Source organism: Coregonus lavaretus (genome assembly GCF_964263955.1).
Source record: "Coregonus lavaretus genome assembly, chromosome: 20".
Taxonomy (NCBI): domain Eukaryota; kingdom Metazoa; phylum Chordata; class Actinopteri; order Salmoniformes; family Salmonidae; genus Coregonus; species Coregonus lavaretus.
Genome location: NC_140007.1, coordinates 11,921,119 through 11,943,362, shown reverse-complemented (window position 1 = coordinate 11,943,362; position 22,244 = coordinate 11,921,119). Strand labels below are relative to the sequence as shown.

The 22,244-nt window shown below is 42.4% G+C and overlaps 1 protein-coding gene across 1 annotated transcript in view; it reads left to right on the top strand.

The window, feature by feature from the left end:
- Positions 1–989: 989 nt before the first annotated feature.
- LOC311148222 (helicase ARIP4-like) overlaps positions 990–22,244 on the top strand; it is a 56,954-nt gene continuing 35,699 nt past the window's right edge. Inside the window, exons 1-2 of the mRNA XM_084185109.1 lie at positions 990–1,069; positions 14,659–14,823. Of these exons, the coding sequence (XP_084041235.1) occupies positions 14,721–14,823 (103 nt within the window). The 5' untranslated portion in view covers positions 990–1,069; positions 14,659–14,720. The remainder of the gene's footprint in view (positions 1,070–14,658; positions 14,824–22,244) is intronic.

Here is a 22,244-nt window from a genome sequence, read left to right as displayed (position 1 = left end):
GTTCTTCAAGTAAATGTGTTTTTGTAAAATGTTCTGTGGAAATTGCTAAAAGTCTTCCTTATGCATAGAGTTGTATGGTTGGTTTAACTTTGCAATCAATCAAATTGATTTATAAAGCCCTTTTTACATCAGCAGATGTCACAAAGTGCAATACAGAAACCCAGCCTAAAACCCCAAACAGCAAGCAATGCAGATGTAGAAGCACTGGTTTTTGTTTGGCATACATTTAAAAGTGAAAAATCTGAGTCTCAGCAGTTTCTTACCTAGAATTGTCCTGAACTAAATCAAGGGGAGCTTAACATAATTGGCCAGTAGGGGGCGCCACGAGAACGAGACAATTTATACATTATGCAGCATACTTTTTTCGGATGATTACTCAGGGAGACTACTAGCCTACTGGGTGAAATCTCTTGCAAAATACTGGCAAAAATCTCTGGTAAAAAAAGTATCATTCCCTCGATCAATTAACACAGAAATAAATGTGTTACTGTTTAAGAAGAGAGCAAATGTAGGCTTGTCGTAATGAAGAGCATATCAGATTGGAAAATATTCAATTTCATAACTTGAAAACCCATAGGAATAGGACAACAATCTAAAATTGGTTCATTTTATGGTTTTGGTCATGCTTCTTGGTTGTTTGATATTTAGGCCAAATTTATCATATTTCCTAATTTAGATGGTATAGCAATTGGATATTAATTGTCTGTCTAAAGTGCAGTTTAGCTCAATGTGCAGCAAAAGCAAAAACATACTTGAATCAACATAATAATAACCAGTTTGCAGAGTTAATGGATTATTTAACTTGATGCAAATTCATGTATTACGCAAACTCGACCCTGTGTCTCACTCAATTTGTTCCCCCTCGTCGATTAATGTTTTAAAAATTTGGCAGTGCGTTTCCGGAACTCTCGAATTGTTTTTTTTTTGGGTATTCCTGGAGGGCACCGACAGCATAGCGTCGTTGTTCCTCAAGAAACTGATGAAAGAAATCTCAACCTGCATGTAACAGAAAATTAATTGAAAATTGAATGCAAATTATTCAAGAAATTTCACGCAGTGAATGCGAAAGGTGAGGATACTTTTTTCGTTTGCATGCCAAATTTAATTGTGGGGGTTTTCATTGTCAGAACATTGGTCGTGTTTCGGCTGTCTGTCAACTGTGGACAATGATAGCCTAGTGCACATCGCTGGTGCTCAGACTGCATTGCCATTGCAGTGAGCGCATGTTATGAAACGCGTGCGTTTTCGTAACTACAGTGTGTTCCGGAGTAGTCGAGTCGGGGGCAAAACATTGGTAATGGATGATGGTTCATTGTTGCAATTCTACAACAGTCAAATCATAATCAACTTCCAATAGTGAGTTATTGAGATAAAATAGTTATGGCTTGCTAAAAGTGAGGTCTGAAATTCAAAACTAGTTCAACCTGTGGTTTTGGCGATTTTGTTTTGATGTGACATAAGAACATGTATTACTTATGTTATCTTGTGTACATTTTGTTTAGATAATTTTGTCAAATATCTGCCTCAACATCTTACCACCAGTTTCTTTGTTGCATAACCATATTTTGGGAGAAAAATAATTGGGATTTAGGCCTACCACAGAGATTCAACTGTCTAAATGTGGTGTGAAGGGGATTGAAAGGTGTGTTGTGCTGAGGGATTAGGCTCTTTGCCTTGCCCTGGTCCCCTGGTTTATTTTTATTTTTTTATTTTATTTGACCTTTTATTTAACCAGGTAGGCCAGATGAGAACAAGTTCTCATTTACAACTGCGACCTGGCCAAGATAAAGCAAAGCAGTGTGATTAAAAACAACAACAACAACACAGAGTTACATATGGCATAAACAAAACGTACAGTCAATAACACAATATAAAATCTATATACAGTGTGTGCAAATGTAGTAAGTTAAGGATGTAAGGCAATAAATAGGCCATAGTGCAAAATAATTACAATTTACTATTAACACTGGAATGATAGATGTGCAGAAGATGATGTGCAAATAGAGATACTGGGGTGCAAATGAGCAAAATAAATAACAATGTAAATAACAAAATGGGGATGGGGTAGTTGGGTGGGCTAATTACAGATGGGCTGTGTACAGGTGCAGTGATCGGTAAGCTGCTCTGACAACTGATGCTAAAGTTAGTGAGGGAGATAAGAGTCTTCAGCTTCAGAGATTTTTGCAGTTCGTTCCAGAGAACTGGAAGGAATGGCGACCAAAGGAGGTGTTGGCTTTGGGGATGACCAGTGAGATGTACCTGCTGGAGCGCATACTACGGGTGGGTGTTGCAGACTGGTTCTTTTGTTGAAGGGAATTCAAATACATTTGCTTAATCTCCCCTTTAGATCATGTATCTAATGAACTCTATCTACTAGTCCCAAATGTATTTGAAAGTAATTGAAATACCCTAAATAGTATTTGAACCCAAGTCTGTCCCAGGCACAACATTGTGTTCTGCCATTACTCAGTGAGGAAGAAACTGTCTGTTCTGTCTTTTTAATCCATCACACTTGTTCTTTCTCCTTTGCTCTTGTAATGTTTCTATTTTTTGGGGGCCAATTTGTGTTCAAGCTGCCACATCAGCTCCATGTGAGTCCATTGTGACGGTGACCATTTTACATTTTACGTCATTTAGCATCTTATCCAGAGCGACTTACAGTTAGTGAGTGCATACATTATTTAATTTTTTTCATACTGGCCCCCCATGGGAATCGAACCCGTTGCAAACACCATGCTCTACCAATTGAGCTACCTCCCTGCCAGCCATTCCCTTCCCTACCCTGGATGACGCTGGGCCAATTGTGCGCTGCCCCATGGGTCTCCCGTTCACGGCCGGCTACGACAGAGCCTGGATTCGAACCAGGATCTCTAGTGGCTTAGACCACTGCGCCACTCGGGAGGTGACTAGCCATCAAGATTTCTACAGCAGTTGATTTCTTTACCTTTAATCAACTACTCCATTAGCGTTGTGGTAAGTGCCTTTTCTTACCCCCTTGGTGCATGCTGAAAAGTCTTAAGCACACAAGACAACGATGTGCTCAGAGTATGTCTGTACTCTGCCTTTTCTTCTGTGGTTGTCTCCAAGCCACCTCAGTTCAACGTGAGGAGTGTCTCAGAGCAGCACACAGATACCAGATGTGATCTGTCTGGAACATTTTAAAAGGCCTTCTCCTTTTAGAGCTTCCGAGGGTGGTTACTGCCGGCGCTCCCTTGCTCGCTCACTCTGTTCCTGCTAACAAGCACAGCGGGAGACCGCGGGCGAGGGAGGGTGACATGACACCTAGCCCAACTGTCTCTCCTACGCACTCGCCTCGCTCCCTGTCAGCCTGAAAAGAGGAGCTGCACTCCTCCTCTGTCCATCTCCTCTCTCCTCCCTCAAACTCCCCAAGCTTATAGCTCTGTCCCTATCTCATCCTTGTCTCCTCTTAATCATGAAGTTCATGCACTCTCCCAGCAGGCTGTGTTCTCACGTCCCTGTTGCAGGTGTAAAGCCACATGTAGAAATATACACTATATGGCTCTGAGCTGCAACATCTCTGTTCCTCCTGCTGAAGCCCATCCACCTTGGCTCCATTATTTATGTCCACATGGTATGTACATGGTACGTACTGTACTAGACTGAGTGGAGGGGCATCTTTCCGCCTGAGTAAAGGCTGCTCTGAAGATGAGTAGCCTATTAAGTAGAGGTCAAAAAGCGAGCCCAGCAGAACAGATACAGGCATATCACTCACATGGCCTATATGAGATCCCAGCAGGCAGTCCATAGACTGGGATCGCCATGATTCTTATACTTGGAACGTTCTGGTTTATGTAATTGATTGAGTAGCTGCCAGTAAGACTGGGATTTCATAACACTTACCTACGTTTTGTGTATATGTTCAAGGTCAAATATGTCAGTGTTTTCCATTTCTTGAAAAGTTTCAGTTTTGGAGATACAAGGTTTTCTTCCGACCGCGATGATTCATTGATTGATTCCTTTTCCAATAAATACATTTTATAGTGACCATTTAGTTTACTAGTCACTAGCTAATTTACTCAGGATATTGTGTAATGCATGTTTTAAGTGCACAATTTCATCATTTGATAGGCTAACTGTTCTAAGATCCACAACGGTGCTTTGTCATGATGCCAGTTGAATGCTGAGTCCATTGGAGAGCTCTTTTTGAACGCTTTCTGAAACCAAATAAATAAGAGCTCTGTTTTTGCCTGTTGGCTGCCTGTTTCATGATGGAATGGTCCAAAACCATTTAGAGGCTAAGGTAATTGATAATAGCCTATCGTTCTGGCACTTTTCAGGCTGCTGATTTCAATGTTTTAAGGTAGTCACTTTATCTATTTTTTAACACCTCTCAACATTCACAACTTAGAAACAAGGGGTGTGGTGGTGTGTTTAATATCTATATCTTGGATTTACTTCGTAAAGTGTGTGTGTGTGTGTTGAATAGAAGAAGGGAAAGGGTTGTGCATGTGTGTATGCCCATCTCTGTTTTGGTACGTATGGGTCAGTGGATATGGTGTCTGTCTGTCTGCTGAGTATATAAACAGTCTGTCTGGTGAGTGGGAAGGGAAGGTAGGGTGTCTGTCCTTATCTAGGCTACAGCACCACTGTTGTTGATGTACCAGTGAGCAGGGAGTTGTTCAACAGAAGCCCTGTCTGTCCCCACCAACCCATACGTGGATATGCGATCCCATCCCCTCCCAGACCACTCCGTTTAGTCCTCCTTCCTCACCAAATCTGTCTATTGTGTCCAAATGACCCCAGTGACCCTTTGCTAAAACCTGATTGGATGGTACTTCTTCTCTGCTCAGTCAGTCATCATTGTTATTTTTTTCACGTCCGCTATAGTTTATTGGTGTAGAGAAGCTAGGTTGTACAACATTACTATTTTACATTTTTGTCCATAATATAATTGTGTGTCCTTTTCTGTGGCCTTACATAGCCCTGGAGTTTGGTGACATGTGTCTGTTCCTCAGGTATGTGGGAGGGGATTAGTGATCCTGTGTTAGAAGATCCTCTGTTGGCGTTGGGTTTATCTCCTAAAAATACCTTGGTGACCCGAGGTCAGCATTGTTCACAGCAGCACAAACGGAGAAGCTTTTAATAGAGTCATCAGGGAGCTATTTCAATCTGCCTTGGTCTGCCTGCCTCACCACTAGGCTAAATGCCGAATGTAAGCTAATGCTCTAGCTGGGTATTAGAACTGGGAGGGAGGATAAACCGAAAATGATCGACACCGATCGCAGGCATTTTGCTGATATCGTTCATTACGATAAGTAGCCTATAATATAGAAATGTTAAGTTTGAAATGAAATAAGTTTGCTAATATGGGTGAATGTTAATGGGACAATTTATGATTACAACCATCAATCTAGTAGTAGTAGTTTAAAGGATAAAAAACGGTGGTGCACATTAAAGACATGCTCCGGAACTTTGGCGACTACAAAGTATTTTTTAAACCTCCTGCTTTGGGCTGGATGTGTCAATGTGTAGTTCATACATGCATGATCTATGAGTAGAATTGCTGTCTTACTTCAATTAGCCACGACATCTGTAGTTTGAAAGTGACTGTTTTTCTGGAAGCTGTGCTGAGCCATTTTCCCTACATTTTCTCCCATGTGGGCCAGCCCCGTAGCAATTCGAGTTCTAGCGAATGAGCTTCAGCCCCTCGCCATTTGAGTGACAACTAGCAAGATGCACACAGTAGAGCGAGAGAGAGCGCAATGACGTGGCGCACATATCTGCACATGTGATGTAGTACACCATTTTCGGGGACCACTTTTGGCCCATGAGCGCTACTTTCAGAACTACTGGCTAAAAAGTATACTAAAGTACCAGATAATCTCTTTAATGTTATAAATATATGTTCTATTGATCATTATCACATCAATTCAGGCAGTTTATCACGATATGGATGTTTGTCCATGTCGGCCAGCTCTAGCGGGAAATATGTTTATTTTGTGGGGTGGTTATTAAAAAGCAATTTGCGTTATGAACCACCAAAGCAAAACAATTGTTTTATGACATCATTACTTTGATGTTTTTTTTCTCTCTCTGTAAACAGATACAGCACATTATTGTATCAAGGGACAGACTTGAATCAATATTTAGCTACACATCAGAAGGGCTGCACTGCCCACATCCCTCTATGAGCCCCTTTTGATGCATGCCCTTTAGGGATTCATCAAAGTGCCTAACTGAGGCTCTGTCCCCTTGGAGACAGACGGGTCTCAGGACATCGGAGGGGGGACTTCTCACTGTGCCCGGGACTTGGAGACAGACGGGTCTCAGGACATCAGAGGGGGGACTTCTCACTGTGCCCGGGACTGTGTACGGGACTGTAGTCTGGAACTAAGCCCATCTCATGGTCACGGCTGGATTTCCTTTAGTGTTTTATAATGACAAGCAGGAACAGCGTGTTAAACCAACGCTGACGTGCATGCCTAACTGGGTGTGTGTGCGTCTTGTTTAAGCATATATCTCCTAAAACCTTACTTGTAAGTAGCAGCGGCATTAGCCTGCTCTCATGTAAGGCATCTTATGCAAGCAGCTGTCTTTCGTTTTAGTGGCCTCCTTAGAGCTTTTTTTCCCCCTCCACTTTTCTTGCCCTCGCAGATGAAAAAACGCCTTTCACTCTCTCACCCCCTCTCCTTCTCTATTTCTCTCTATTGGTGGGAGAGAGTTGAAACCATTGTGTTGAAGTGGCTTAGGCAACACGACACGTACAAAATGAAAGTGTCAGACCCTGACCCCCCCCCCCCCCCCCTAAAGGACATGGTAGACTAACACGGAAGCGTGTGACACATCACGTGTTGGTGTGTGTGTGGCCTATATCCCAACGTGTGTGTTTTATTTGTGTGAGGAAGTGATAAGGAAACTGTAGCGAGATTCTAGGGCTGGGACAATACAATTATCTCAATATTTTTTCCATGGCAAAAATGAAAACGTGAAGCAGACCAAACACTTTGGTCCTTTAAAAACCTGCCGTTTGTAAAATATTGTGTGCTATAGCTTGTAAAATACACTGAGTGTACAAAACATTAGGAACACCTGCTCTTTCCATGACATAGCCTGAACAGGTGAATCCAGGTGAAAGCTATGATCCCTTATTGATGTCACTTGTAAAATCCACTTCAGTCAGTGTAGATTAAGGGGAGGAGACAGGTTAAAGAAGGATTTTTAAGCCTTGAGGAAATTGAGACATGGATTGTGTATGTGTGCCATTTGAGGGTGAATGGGTAAGAAAACATTTTTAAGTGCCTTTGAACGGGGTGTGATAGTAGGTGCCAGGTGCATCTTTTTTCGTGTTTTGTTTCCTTGCCACGATACTGGTATCCTCCTGGCCCAACAAGATTCCCTAAAAACATTCCACTTCGATACAGTTATGAACGGAAGTGACTTTTTCGTAGCAGGTTAGGAGAGCTTACCCAGCAGGTTGGGAGAATTAATGTAGCAGGTTAGGAGAATTAGGTTAATGTTAGGAAAAGGGTTAGGGTTAGCGAAAATGCTCTCCTAACCTGCTACGAAAAGACACTTCCGGTCATAGCTGAATCGAAATGGAATGTAGCCCCATGCGGCGACTCTCTTCCTGTTTCCTGTGATGTCAAAGGGCACCCGGCCGCTGCCAGCCATGTGGCCTTGTCCCCCATGACCTTCAGTCTGGCCGTTTGGCACTGTCCTGAGGGTACTGCGGTCTGGTCTGGGCTCTGGTGCTGTCCTGAGGGTGCTGGGGGCTGGGCTGGTATCCTTCTGACCACATCTGTGGTGTCCCTTGACCCTGCATTACCTCTGGTCTAGAATCTAGATGATGTAGGGTGGCCCTATTTTAGCAGGGTTTAGGCTATGTACTCCCCTCCCCCGTTTGGCATGTGGGTTTTGTGGACACGAGACAGCCAGACCTTGACCTTAACCCCTCCCCGACCCGTCCCAGGTGGGCTCCACTGCTGCCTGGTATTCATTCAGGAGGAGGATGCAATGCATGTTTGAAATGTCATGAAGACCTCTTATAGCTCCTTAGAGTAGATTCACTTTTATTATCCCACCAGGGGGAAATTCGTTTGGTCATGTGCTTAAAAAACATAAACACAGAATGGTACACAATAAAATTAATATGAAAAGTGCAATGGTCTACATATTTACAGTGGATGTTCAATACACACTCCCTTGAACCAATCAAGAGTCTTTGGTAAGTCTTTCCATTATACAGCCTAATGGCTGAAAGTCCCTGTATTTATTTGTTTATTTTCAATAAGTATTTTCCCCCTAGTCAGGCTGCGGTTGCTTTGGGAGAATTTAGGATGAAGTGGGTACTGTCCTTTTTAGAATTTTGTCATGTTTTTGGAGTATGAGATTTGTGTACAGGCTGTTGGCAGACTCTTGCCCACTGTTTTTATAATTTGCTGCAGTTTTGCTTGGTCTTGCACCCTCTTGTTTCCTAACACGCATATCAGGCCAAATGACAGCACACTCTGCAGGACAGATTTGTAAAACATCTGTAAGATATGGCAGTCAATATTTAAATAGATCAGTTTATGCTTGGGCGGTATCCAGAATGTCATGCCTTCATACCAACCTTGTGCCATACTGGGATTTTCGGTAATACTGGCACTGAACACAAAGGGCTCTATTTGCAAACCCCACTTAGCCTTTGTAGTCTGAACGTTAGCAAAGCTAACAAGTACATGTAAAATCCCAATAGAGAATGCTAACTAAACGCTAATGAGTCTCTGACCTAAACTATACAAGTAACAAAAAAATGCTGCTCAGTTTTCTGCACGCACAAAACAAATATTTAACAGCAAGGCTCTTGATCCAGAAGGTGATTCTCTGCTGGTACCAAGCAAAGCTTGATTTTGGAAGAAGCTAACCACTTAGCTAGATAGCTAACTAGCTACTAAATTAGCAAACTAAAATTTAGCACATTTTATACAGTTAACTTAATAGTTATAAGATATCTACCTGGCAAACATTTAGTTGTGAATTCCATACTGTAACTAGATCACCTGGTGCGTGCTGCACAACAGTGAGTGACTCACAAGGCTCCGGTCTCTCGTCATTGTGTGCTTGGAGACAAACACCACATGACTGGGGACTACCAGTAAGCTTCATAATGAAAAATTGTGACATGTAAAATGAAGAGAGGTATCTACTTTATCTTCTACCGTATTGCACAACTTGACTGCAGGTATTTACTTAAAATGTAGCTACAAATATTCAAATGTATAATAAAACCATCCGGGATACTGTATACCGCCCAAGTCTTGTTCAGTTTGCGCAAAAAAAACATTCTCTGTTGTAATTTCTTTGTTTTTGCAAGGGCAGTCAGTGAATTTCAGTTTATCTATCTCAATTCCCAGGGCTTGTTGTGTCTCCTGTCTGAAAAGGCATCCCCTCTCCCTGTAGAATTGAAACTATGAGCCTCCCAGGAAGGGGAGGGGTCAAACAAGGTCATTGTTAACCTTCCAATCAGCTTGCCCTTTTGTTACTGACAATTCCTCCATTGCTAACCTCTTCCCACCAACCACCATTTTCTTCCTTGAATTCAAGTCACTATAGCTGGAAGTGGTGTTCTATGAACTACTTAAAAGCTCTTTGCTCAAGGTTGTGTCGGCTAACCTGTCATTGAAGCTGGGTTGGATCATGATGATATGCACTGCATCGGCATGGGCACAGGAAAAGGCTGTGAGTGATGTGAATTTAATTTCACCAAGCTGAGTGATGAGCTCTAAAATGCATCCTGAGAGCTTTGCCCCTCTCTGCCTTCCAGGAATAGGCTGCTGCCAGCGTCTTTCGTTCTGCTGTTTGACTCTTCCAAGGGAGTCCACGACTCTGACAGTCTTCCCTCTAGTCTGTTTTTGTTTTACATCTTTTCTGAGGGTGTATGTATGTCTGTGCCGCTTCTTTGACAAAACAGCAGCACGATTCACCAGTGAAAAACCCACATAGGAGGAAGAAAGATGAGGGTTTCTTCCCCTCTCCATAGTTGTTTTTATCGAAAGTAGCTTAAAACAAACTCTGCTAGCCTGATTGCCAGACCTGTATGCTTTAGCTAACTCCTAATTGAAAAACTGTTGTTGATGCTAGCCATTAGGATAGCCTATATGATCTGGCATGACAACTAAATCACTAACTGTAACCCAAGTTAGACTGAAGGTATGTGTAATGTTTCTCTGTGTTTCCCCTAGAGATTAATGTCCAGGTGGGGCGCAAAAGCCCCCTAGCAACATACAGGCCCTCTGGTATCATTAAGATGTAAATTAAAAGACTAACTCCTTGGTTTCTCAAGGTACTGCGCTTTAGTATACACCAGGGGTCTATAACAGGTCGATCACTAGCTACCAGTAGCTCGCAGCCCACCTATGAGTAGCTCGCCAAACAATTCTGAAAGTACATTCAATTTTCACGTGTTCCACAGCAAACTGTCATTAACAAAGCTCACAAGTATCAGACACCGCAAGCTCCCAACTACTATTTAATCAACGCTACATTCTCATTACCCCCCCCCCCCCCCCCCACACACACACTCTGTGTGTAGCCAGTTGATGTGATAACCGCCTTGTGGGTTGACAGAGATACTTTCCCCAAAACCTTCTCAGTTAAATCTTACCTGCAAAGTAGGCTTACCTGGCAGAAGTACTGTATTTATATCTATTATTTGTTCTTTGTAAACTTTGCCATGAAATGAGCAGTAGCAGTACAGAACCATAGCTAGACCTGCACGGTCCTCTCTCACTAGATGCACAATTAAAGGGCCAGATGCACAATTAAAGGGGAATTTTGTTTCTCTATGAACAATTGTAATTTAAAATTTAAAAAATAAAAATAATCTGAAACCAAGAAATAAAACTGAGAACATAATTAGGGGAGGAAAATCACATTTTACAGGGCCCCCTCAGTTGTTTATTAATAATTATTTTACCAGGTATATTGGCAGAAAACGTAGTGCACTACTTTCTCTTGCACACTAAGGAACTGGGGAAGAGTTGTGAAGAGTTTTAGGGGAGTGGAGAAGAGAATAATGTGCCTATTTGATAGCTAAAAAAAAAAAGGATTAACTTGCAACATGTTTTTCTTTTTAAGTAGCTCTCATGCTAGAAATGGTTGGAGACCCCAGTATACACAGTAGTGTACATGGATAAACATAGGGTCCTATAAAATCCAGAATCCAGACAAAAAATGTATTGAACTTAATAGGAAATTAATTGAACTTATTAGAAAATGCATTAGTTTGCCCAAGTGAATCATAAGACATAAATAAAATGCGTCAGTGATTCGTATTTTCATGCTACTTTCTGAAACGGCACAGGAATACCCCTGTCTGTGTATGTGTGCGGCGCACACGCAGGTCTACACTTTGTGTAGCCGTTTGTGATGATGCTAATGAAAACCTTCTGGTAGAGATGGAAAGGCTTTCCCAAAAACATTCTCAATTAAATGTTTCTTGTGACAGAGATGAAAATGACTGTTAGACATTTTGAAAGAGGGGAGATGTGAAGCTGCAACAACCAGCATGGGTTGCTAATATGACTGGGATTGTGCCTTTGGCTACTGGACAACGAAAGAAAGTTGATTTGAAAACCAATAGAACATGAGAGAAATAGGCTACTGGTTTTAATGGCATATGGAAGTATTTTTATAAAATTGCCTTCATGTTTCTATGGTCGGATTTTACTTTGAAGCAAGGTAAGACATGCCTCATATGAAGTAAAACGTTTAGGTTTCAAACAATTAAGTATATGTTTTCAAAATGCATACTGCCTCCAGCTCATTGTAAAGTGGTGTTTCATGCGCTGAATCCTGCCTACCTTGGCCTATATGCACTTGAATGGCAAATGGGAAGCGCGCTTCAACTACCAGTTGAGAAATAAAAATAGTAGCTCTTTTTAATCGTGGCCATAAAAAGTTTTTAACACATGGTTGCATTTAGAATTGTTACGCAATGATTGGGCTTATAAAATCATGCTTCACTCTAGCAGCAGTTCTCTTGCGCTGTCTGGCAGATTTTCCGCTCAGAGGCTCTGTACCAATTTAATTCCACTACATTATGCAAATGAACCTATACATCCATAAGCATGACCGGCAAGTGTATTTCCATCGACTGGTATTTCCATCAATGAATAGGCAAAAAACATGATTTTTGCAATGGGATTTTCTTTCTTCTCCCAGACAATTGGCCAGCTCCTTGGTGTGGAGTGTGTGTTGAATAGTAGAAGGGAAAGGGGGATCCTCTGCACCTTTTTTTCCCCCTTTTTTATTTCACCTTTATTTATCTAGGCAAGTCAGTTAAGAACAAATTCTTATTTCTGCGGGGACGGGGGCTGGGATTGAAAATGTAGGACAAAACACACATCACGACAAGAGACACCTCAACACTACATAAAGAGAGACCTAAGACGACAACACATGACAACACAGCATGGTAGTAACACAACATGACAACAACACGTTAGCAACACATGGCAGCAGCACAACATGGTAGCAGCACAAACATGGTACAAAGATTGTTAGGCACAGACAACAGCACAAAGGGCAAAAAGGTAGCGACAACAATACATCACGCGAAGCAGCCTCAAGTGTGAGTAAGAGTGTCCATGATTGAGTCTTTGAATGTAGAGATGGAGATAAAACTTCTCCAGTTTGAGTGTTTTTTACAGCTCGGTCCAGTCGCTAGCTGCAGCAAACTGAAAAGAGGAGCGACCCAGGGATGTGTGTGCTTTTGGGACCTTTAACAGAATGTGACTGGCAGAACGGGTGTTGGCTGTGGGTTGCAGTAGTAATCTCAGATAGCGGGGAGGTGGCCTAGGAGGGTTTTTATAAATAAGCATCAACCAGTGGGTCTTGTGTTGGGTATACAGAGAGAGACAGTTTACAGCGGAGTATTGAGTGCAGTGATGTGTCCTCGAAGGAGCATTGGTGGCAAATCTGATGGCTGAATGGTCTATAAATTACATCTCCGTAATCTAGCATGGGTAGGATGGTCATCTGAATCAGGGTTAGTTTGGCAGCTGGGGTGAAAGAGGAGCTATTACATTAGAGGAAACCAAGTCTAGATTTAACCTTAGCCTGTAGCTTGGATATGTGCTGAGAGAAGAACAGTGTACCGTCTAGCCGTACTCCCAAGTACATGTATGAAGTGACTAGCACAAGCTCTAAACCCTCAGAGGTAGTAATCACACCGGTGGGGAGAGGGGCATGCTTCTTACTGAACCACATGACCTTTGTTTTGGAGGTGTTCAAAACAAGATTAAGGGCAGAGAAAGCTTGTTGGATACTAAGAAAGCTTTGTTGTAGAGCGTTTAACACTAAATCCGGGGAGAGGCCAGCTAAATATGACAGTATCATCTCAATATAAATGGATGGCAGAACTTCCTACTGCTTGAGCTGTTGTTGATGTAAATTGAGAGGCATGTGGGGCCTAGGTATCGAGCCTTGGGGTACTCCCTTGGTGACGGGCAGTGGCTGAGACAGCAGATATTCTGACTTTATGCACTGCACTCTTTGAGAGCAGTAGTTAGCAAACCAGGCCAAAAACCCCTCAGAGACACAAATACTCCTTAGCTGACCCATAAGAATGGAATGGTCTACCATATCAAAAGCTTTGGTCAAGTCAATAAAAATAGCAGTACAACATTGCTTAGAATCAAGGGCAATGGTGACCTCATTTAGGACCTTCAAGGTTGCAGTGACACATCCATAACCTGAGCGGAAACCAGATTCAATACCACAGAGAATACTGTTGACATCAAAAAAGCCAGTCAGTTGATTATTGACAAGTTTTTCCAACACTTTTGATAAACAGGGCAAGATAGAAATCGGCCTATAACAGTTAGGATCAGCCTGAACTCCCCCTTTAAATAAAGGACACACCGTGGCTGCCTTTCAAGCAATGGGAACCTCCCCAGAGAGGAGAGACAGGTTAAAAAGGTCAGAGATAGGCTTGGTGATGATAGGGGCCGCAACCTTAAAGAAGAAAGGGTCTAAACCATCTGACCCAGATATTTTTTTTGGGGTCAAGTTTAAGGAGCTCCTTTAGCACCTCAGACTCAGTGACCGCCTGCAGGGAGAAACTGTAGCTGGACAGGGGGAAAAGAGGGAGGCGCATCAGGGCTAACACTGATTTTGATTTTTGGGGGGGACTTACCGATACCAATATCTGCCGATGTACTGTTTTACAGTGGGGGAAATGAAAAAGTGTCATTTTTCCACAAAAGTTCTCAAATTGCCATACACTAGCAATTGTCCAAGAAATATGCTTCAAATGTTGATTTCTTACATTGACAATAATGACACGTTTTCAGATAGGATGAAAAAATTGAATCTCACGCTATTTATTGAATATCGGTTATTGGTGGAATAATCGTCCGATATCGATATATCTGTTAAAGGCCAATATCGGCAGATATTATCAGTGAAATGATGCAACGGTCGGGCTCTAGTTTTAATGGTATTGTTAGAGGGCTTTGAGTTATGCATTGGCAGTTCTGTATGTTGTCAGTTGTCCCTCTGCGAGATTGTCAAGGTAACGTGTGTTTGTGTGTTCATTTGTTTATTCAATTGTTTTTTATTTGCACTATAAGACACAGAACAAAGACCAAATAACTGTGTAGACTACATTTTTATGACAAATAAGAAGTGTGTGTGTGTGTGTGTGTGTTGCAGGTGGCCTGTGTGTGTGTGTGTGAGGATGCCTAGGTAATGCCCCCGGGTGACTGAGGGACACCATGTCTGACGAGGAGACCTCGGGGAGACACATGGAGCCCCACTGCCTCAACAGTGAGGAAGAGGAGCTGGAGGAGGATGAGAATGATGGTCATGATGTCCCCGGTAGGTGGAAACTGAAAGAAGATATATATATATATATATATATATATATATATATATATATATATATATATATATATATATATATATATATATACATACATATATACATACATACATACATACATACATACATACATACATACATACACACACACACACACACACACACACACACACACACACACACACACACACACACACACACACACACACACACACACACACACACACACACACACACACACACACACACACACACACACACTGATGAATGTTGAATAAAGAAATGCCATGAATAGAACTGATATGATTCCATATGCTACAGTCCAATGATATGTCCGGCATGTTAAGGGTCAACTAAGATGCCTATACAACAGGTTTTGATGGGAGGAAAATACTTGTCATTGAGGAGTTGCAAGCGACCATGAGTGATATTAAACTGATTTAATGAAAGTTGTTTTAAAACCTACAGTCATATCTTCTCAGTGGTGTGTTTACGTGTGTGTTCCCCTTTCTTATTGTCGGTACCTGGCAGCATTTACACAGTTTTTTGCGGTAGTCTTTGGTAGCATGACTTTACAGGAGATTAATCCTGTCTAAACTCTGTTCTGCTTCAAGAGGGGTCGGGTGGATATACAAACTTGTTAATGTTTCATAGGTTATCATACCATCTGGTAGTGCATGTCTTGACTGCATCAAATTGATGTAAAGAAGCTAGCTATGATATCCAGCTAGCAAGGCTAATTTTGGCTATTTTGTGTGCTCCCTTAGCGCATCGGCAATCTGGTAATTACAAGGCTATCAGTCTGCCCGAGGGGCATTGCACAAAACAAATTAGAAAGTGATTGGATCATGTTCAACCAATCAGTAACATTCTGCAGAAATAAAACAAACACTTGCCGTCTTTCCAGAGAAAGGCACTTCGAGCTCCAGGACAAAAACATGTTAGCTAACGTAGCTAGCTACTTACTACTAACTGCCTTGGCTTGAGCAAAGAAATGCTGACTGAACTGAAGCCTGTCAACAACGGTGCTTTGTGTTCGTCATCAACGAAACTACCCTGGTTGGTTCTACAAAATGGTGAGGGCTCCAGCATCTTCCGATCTTCGCCTGACTGAATCCTTGTAGCGAAACAGACGGTGAATGTTACGTGTTGCTAATGAAACTCAGAAGGTGACTTCCAGAGAGTTACGAGGGGATCAATAAATCCTTCAACTTAGGGACATACTTGTGTCTTGAATGAGGCAATTCAATAGGTAATAAAACAAACATGAACATCAAATTAACAAATTCCCCGTTTTACAAGATACAGTGCATTCGGGAAAATATTCAAAACTTGTCAATAATTGACTTTTCCCACATTTTGTTACATTACAGCCTTATTCTAAAATGGATTTTTTTTAATAAGTACACACAATACCCCATAATGACAAAGTGAAAACATTTTTTTTGAATTTTTGGCAAATGTATAAAACATAATGACCTTATTTACATAAGTATTCAGACCCTTTGCTATGAGACTCGAAATTGAGCTCAGGTGCATCCTGTTTCCATTGATCATCCTTGAGATGTTTCTACAACTTGATTGGAGTCCACCCGGACTATTTACATTGACTCCCCCCCTTTACACTGCTGCTACTTGCTATTTATTATCTATGCATAGTCACTTTACAAATTACCTCGACTAACCTCTACCCCCGCACATTGACTCGAAACTGGTAGCCCCTGTATATAGCCTTGTTATTATGTAATTTTCTTGTTACTTCTTGATTTTATTTTTTTACTTTAGTTTATTTAGTAAATATTTTCTTAACTCTATTTCTTGAACTGCATTGTTGGTTAAGGGCTTGTAAGTAAGCATTTCTACACCTGTTGTATTCGCCGCATGTGCTCCGAGACAGGATTGTGTTGAGGCACCGATCTGGGAAGGGTACCAAAAAATTTCTGCAGCATTGAAGGTCCCCAAGAACACAGTGGCCTCCATCATTCTTAAATGGAAGAAGTTTGGAACCACCAAGACTCTTCCTAGAGCTGTCTGCCCGGCCAAACTGAGCAATCGGGGGAGAAGGGCCTTGGTCAGGGAGGTGACCAGGAACCCGATGGTGACTCAGACAGAGCTCCAGAGTTCCTCTGTGGAGATGGGAGAACCTTCCAGAAGGACAACCATCTCTGCAGCACTCCACCAATCAAGTCTTTATGGTAGAGTGGCCAGACGGAAGCCAGTAAAAGGCACATGACAGCCCGCTTGGAGTTTGCCAAAAGGCACCTAAAGGATTCAGATCACGAGAAACAAGATTCTCTGATCAGATGAAACCAAGATTGAACTCTTTGGCCTGAATGCCAAGCGTCACGTCTGGAGGAAACCAGGCACCATCCCTTACGGTGAAGCATGGTGGTGGCAGCATCATACTGTAGGAATGTTTTTCAGCGGCAGGGACTGGGAGACTAGTAAGGATTGAGGGAAAGATGAACTGAGCAAAGTACAGAGCTCGGTGCTTATTATTGGATGTATTCGGTTACAAAATCCAACATTTTGGATATACTAGTAATGAAATGTTAGAGAAAGACCCCACTGAACGTTTCAGAATGTGAATAATATCATGTTTGTCTTGTTAAAATGTATTTTATAACATAAGGAAGTTAAATTTAATCACCAAAGTGCATTTTCACCCACCATGGGCAGTTATTTCCCTCTCCTAGCCTCTCTGTGCTACTCCCTGGGTTGTGGTGACGTTCACACAGCCGTTTGTGGGTATGTCACTGTGACACTATACGTTATGAAAGATGGTCCTCTACCCCTCCTCCCATTCTTGTTGTGTCTGTGCAGCTATGCCTCGTTCAGCACAACTCTACTGCAGCCCCGCTGCACAAGCACATACACATACATGTTTTGTTATAGAAATAGTTGGTTCCCAGTCAGGAAAATGGATTTCCCTCAACATTAGGACTGTGAATTTCCAGGGACCTCAGAATATGATATTATCACAATACTTAGGTGCCGAAACGATATGTATTGCGATTCGATACTGTGATTTTATTGCGACTCGATGTAGTTAACATATTGTTCACCATATGTCTGCTGCAGAGATTCGGGAATAAAAGTGCTGAAAACAAATTGGCTCCCTATTTAAAAAGAAGATTGTTCTCAATCTATGAAGGGAAAATACTGGAGTTTTGGTGCAGGTACACCCAACCAGCACAACAATAACATTGTGAAATTGTCGATACAATATATTATCAAAAATAATATCCCGATATGTAACTATCAAAAAAAGAAATCTTCCCCCATCACTACTCAACATGTAGGCTAGCTACTGTACTTTAGCTCTGCTCAGTGTCAGAACTTATGCACTCACTCACACTCCTACTAACTCTCTGTCACGCCGACACGCACACGTCACATACACACACGTCAGACATGTATGTCCACATTTACCTAACCCTACTCCCCGTCTGTGCTCTATACCCCAGCCCGTCTGGATGTTAACATATTAACGGATTGCTGTAGGATGAAGGTCACTAGTACCAACGGCAGCCCGGTGAAGTGAGGATCACTCCCTCCCTCTGCCATCTCCATACTAAGTCTATATCCATCTAATTTCTTCCTATTCCTGTCTCTTGGTTACCAGATATCTATCCATATAGCTGCAAGCAGCCGCTCTGCAGGTGCTGCACTGATCCATCAGCTTCAACACGACAACATGATTAGGGTTGCGTAATTCTAGTTACAGTGAGGGGAAATAAGTATTTGATCCCCTGCTGATTTTTGTACGTTTGCCCACTGAAAAAGACATGATCAGTCTATAATTTTAATGGTAGGTTTATTTGAACAGTGAGAGACAGAATGACAACAAAAAAATCCAGAAAAAAGCATGTCAAAAATGCTATAAATTGATTTGCATTTTAATGAGGGAAATAAGTATTTGACCCCTCTGCAAAACATGACTTAGTACTTGGTGGCAAAACCCTTGTTGGCAATCACAGAGGTCAGACGTTTCTTGTAGTTGGCCACCAGGTTTGAACACATCTCAGGAGGGATTTTGTCCCACTCCTCTTTGCAGATCTTCTCCAAGTCATTAAGGTTTCGAGGCTGACGTTTGGCAACTCGAACCTTCAGCTCCCTCCACATATTTTCTATGGGATTAAGGTCTGGAGACTGGCTAGGCCACTCCAGGACCTTAATGTGCTTCTTCTTGAGCCACTCCTTTGTTGCCTTGGTCGTGTGTTTTGGGTCATTGTCATGCTGGAATACCCATCCACGACCCATTTTCAATGCCCTGGCTGAGGGAAGGAGGTTCTCACCCAAGATTTGACGGTACATGGCCCCATCCATCGTCCCTTTGATGCGGTGAAGTTGTCCTGTCCCCTTAGTAGAAAAACACCCCCAAAGCATAATGTTTCCACCTCCATGTTTGACGGTGGGGATGGTGTTCTTGGGGTCATAGGCAGCATTCCTCCTCCTCCAAACACGGCGAGTTGAGTTGATGCCAAAGAGGTCCATTTTGGTCTCATCTGACCACAACACTTTCACCCAGTTCTCCTTTGAATCATTCAGATGTTCATTGGCAAACTTCAGACGGGCATGTATATGTGCTTTCTTGAGCAGGGGTCTTGTAGCCCATTCCAGCCTTGTGTAGGTCTACAATCTTGTCCCTGACATCCTTGGAGAGCTCTTTGGTCTTGGCCATGGTGGAGAGTTTGGAATCTGATTGATTGCTTCTGTGGACAGATGTCTTTTATACAGGTAACAAACTGAGATTAGGAGCACTCCCTTTAAGAGTGCTCCTAATCTCAGCTCGTTAGCTGTATAAAAGACACCTGGGAGCCAGAAATCATTCTGATTGAGAAGGGGTCAAATACTTATTTCCCTCATTAAAATGCAAATCAATTTATAACATTTTTGACATGTGTTTTTTCTGGATTGTTTTGTTGTTATTCTGTCTCTCACTGTGCAAATAAACCTACCATTAAAATTATAGACTGATAATTTCTTTGTCATTGGGCAAACGTACAAAATCAGCAGGGGATCAAATACTTTTTTCCCTCACTGTACATTCCCCAAATTCCCAGGTTTTCCTGAAATCCTGGTTGGAAGATTCCAGATTTCCTACTTATTCCTTCTTGATTCCTGGAATCGTCCAATCAGGATTTCTGGAAAACCTCTTGACTTTTGGGAAAGTTAACCAGAATTTTGCGACCCTAAACATGATTCATTCGAGTCATCTTATTGTGGCTTCCATTCAGTGTAGTGCAGAAATACACTTTCAGGACACACCTTAAAAAGTGATGGGTGCTATTACCAGTGGCCATTTGAAAACAGAATTGCTTGTGTTTAAACATTTAACACATTTCTGGAAAAATCTCTGGTATGCCGTAAAGGTCTTCAAGCTGCAGGCAAGGTTCCTGACCTCGTACATAACATATAATGTACCCTCAGGTCGGCAGTCTTTTTCTTTCCTTCACAAAATATGAAAACACTCAAAATAATTGTCTTCTCAGCCACTGAGCCACATATGTATCAATGATCAACTGTCATGTTGCCGTTCAGGTTAGCTGTAACTATATGAGCCTCTGAATTGGGCCTATTTTTCCCCATCAAGTCAAATAAATTCCACACCATCCTTAGTACACCACTAACAAGCAGTGTGTTGATGATATCTGTCTTAGACCATGGAAGATAGAGCGTCACAGAGAACATGGTGTCTTTTGCGGCCGTGTAACTAATGTGACAGATTTCCTGTTATGTTGTTTTTGTGCCCACACACACACACACACACACACACACACACACACACACACACACACACACACACACACACACACACACACGGAGAGGAAGCTTAATGCATGTGTTTGTCATAATTGGAGCAGCAACAGCCTGTAAGTTGCCATTTGACTCATGAATGCTGGCCAATGAACTGTTCGTTCTCCTATGTTACTTGGATGAGCATATTAAGTTTATTTTGTTTTGTGCCCTTTCTGCCTCCCTCCTCCTCCTCCTCTCTCTTTCGGGTAATAGTCACAGAGCACCGTCACCCATGCCACCTGCTCTGCGCTGTTACTGTCGCCATAACAACCAGAGCCTGGACCCTTTCTCTCTCTCAAAGTCGTGAGCTTGTTTTTCTTCCTCTCTCTTTCTCTGTATCCCTGTTTTCTCTTCTCAACCAACCCTTACCAACGCTCCCACGGGACGTTCCGTTCCCACTTCCCTCCTCCTTCTTTTCTTCCTCCCATCCCTGGCTCCCCATCTGCCTTTGGTTCCCTTATGTTGGTGTGAGAGCTCAGCTCTGAGATGCTATGTTTGTGCCCTCTTCCCCCTGTGCTGTGTCCGTCCACCTGCCCTGAACCCTGTCCCCCAGAAGATGTTTTATGCAACCGGGCCCAACTCCACAGGTTTTTCACTGCCTACTCACCCAGCTGAGACATACAGTTCAAAACAACACCAACAGCCACACATTGAGGCAGTGGAAATGTACAGCTAGGGTGGCAGCGGAGGTCAAACAGACCGAAGGTTTGCCATAAACAAAGTATAGAGTGACTGGCTGTGTGAAGCAGGAGGACAGGCTGCAGGCACTGAGGTAGCACAGGACTTTGAAACAAATAGAGGGTGGTTGAGAGCAGCTGAAAATACCCAGTAGACAACAAGACCAGGCGGAGGCTCTGTACAAGGTCAAGGGTGTGTGTGTGTGTGTGTGCATGCATATATTGTGAGGCCATGGATGTGCAAATTGTTCAGACAAGCACACACGTGTAAGTCCTCTGCATTATTCGGTGGCAGATTGTTTCATTTAAACGCCCAAAAGGACTCTTTCATAAGCACTAGTTAGGCTTTTCATAACTGCAGAGAGCACACCCAGGGCTGGTTCCAGGGCTGGTTCCTCGGCCCATCAGCAGCTCCTGTTTCTCGGTCAGGTTGAGTGAGGGTGTGGGTGTGTTACCTGGATACTGGGTGAGCAGATCGGGAGAAAGAGGGATAGGGGACTGGGGACACAGCTGGGCCTGGGGAGAACCATAATGATCGAACAGACTGGCAGGGCAGGTACTACAAAGGCTGTGTCACACTGTCAGGAAATAGCTGCTCCCCATCAAAGACAACAGATGTTAAGAGTTTTATGTGTGTGTGCTATAGAGTTTTTCATGCTTGTTTGTGTGTGTGCACAGGGCTTTAAATTAAATACTTTCACTGGTAGCAGTGGTTCTCCCAATTTTATAGTAGTTAGGAGCACAACATAACATTTAGGAGCACCAGCATTTTTTTTTTTTTTTTACTCGGTTGAGGAATATCCTATGTTGGACCTATAGCTACTTCTGAGGCACATGTTGTGCCCTATAAACTAATATGTGACCCTGTAAATGCATTTGTTTATTATAGCAAGCTAAAATGTTGACACAAATACCTGTCATTAAAATGAGTCATTTGT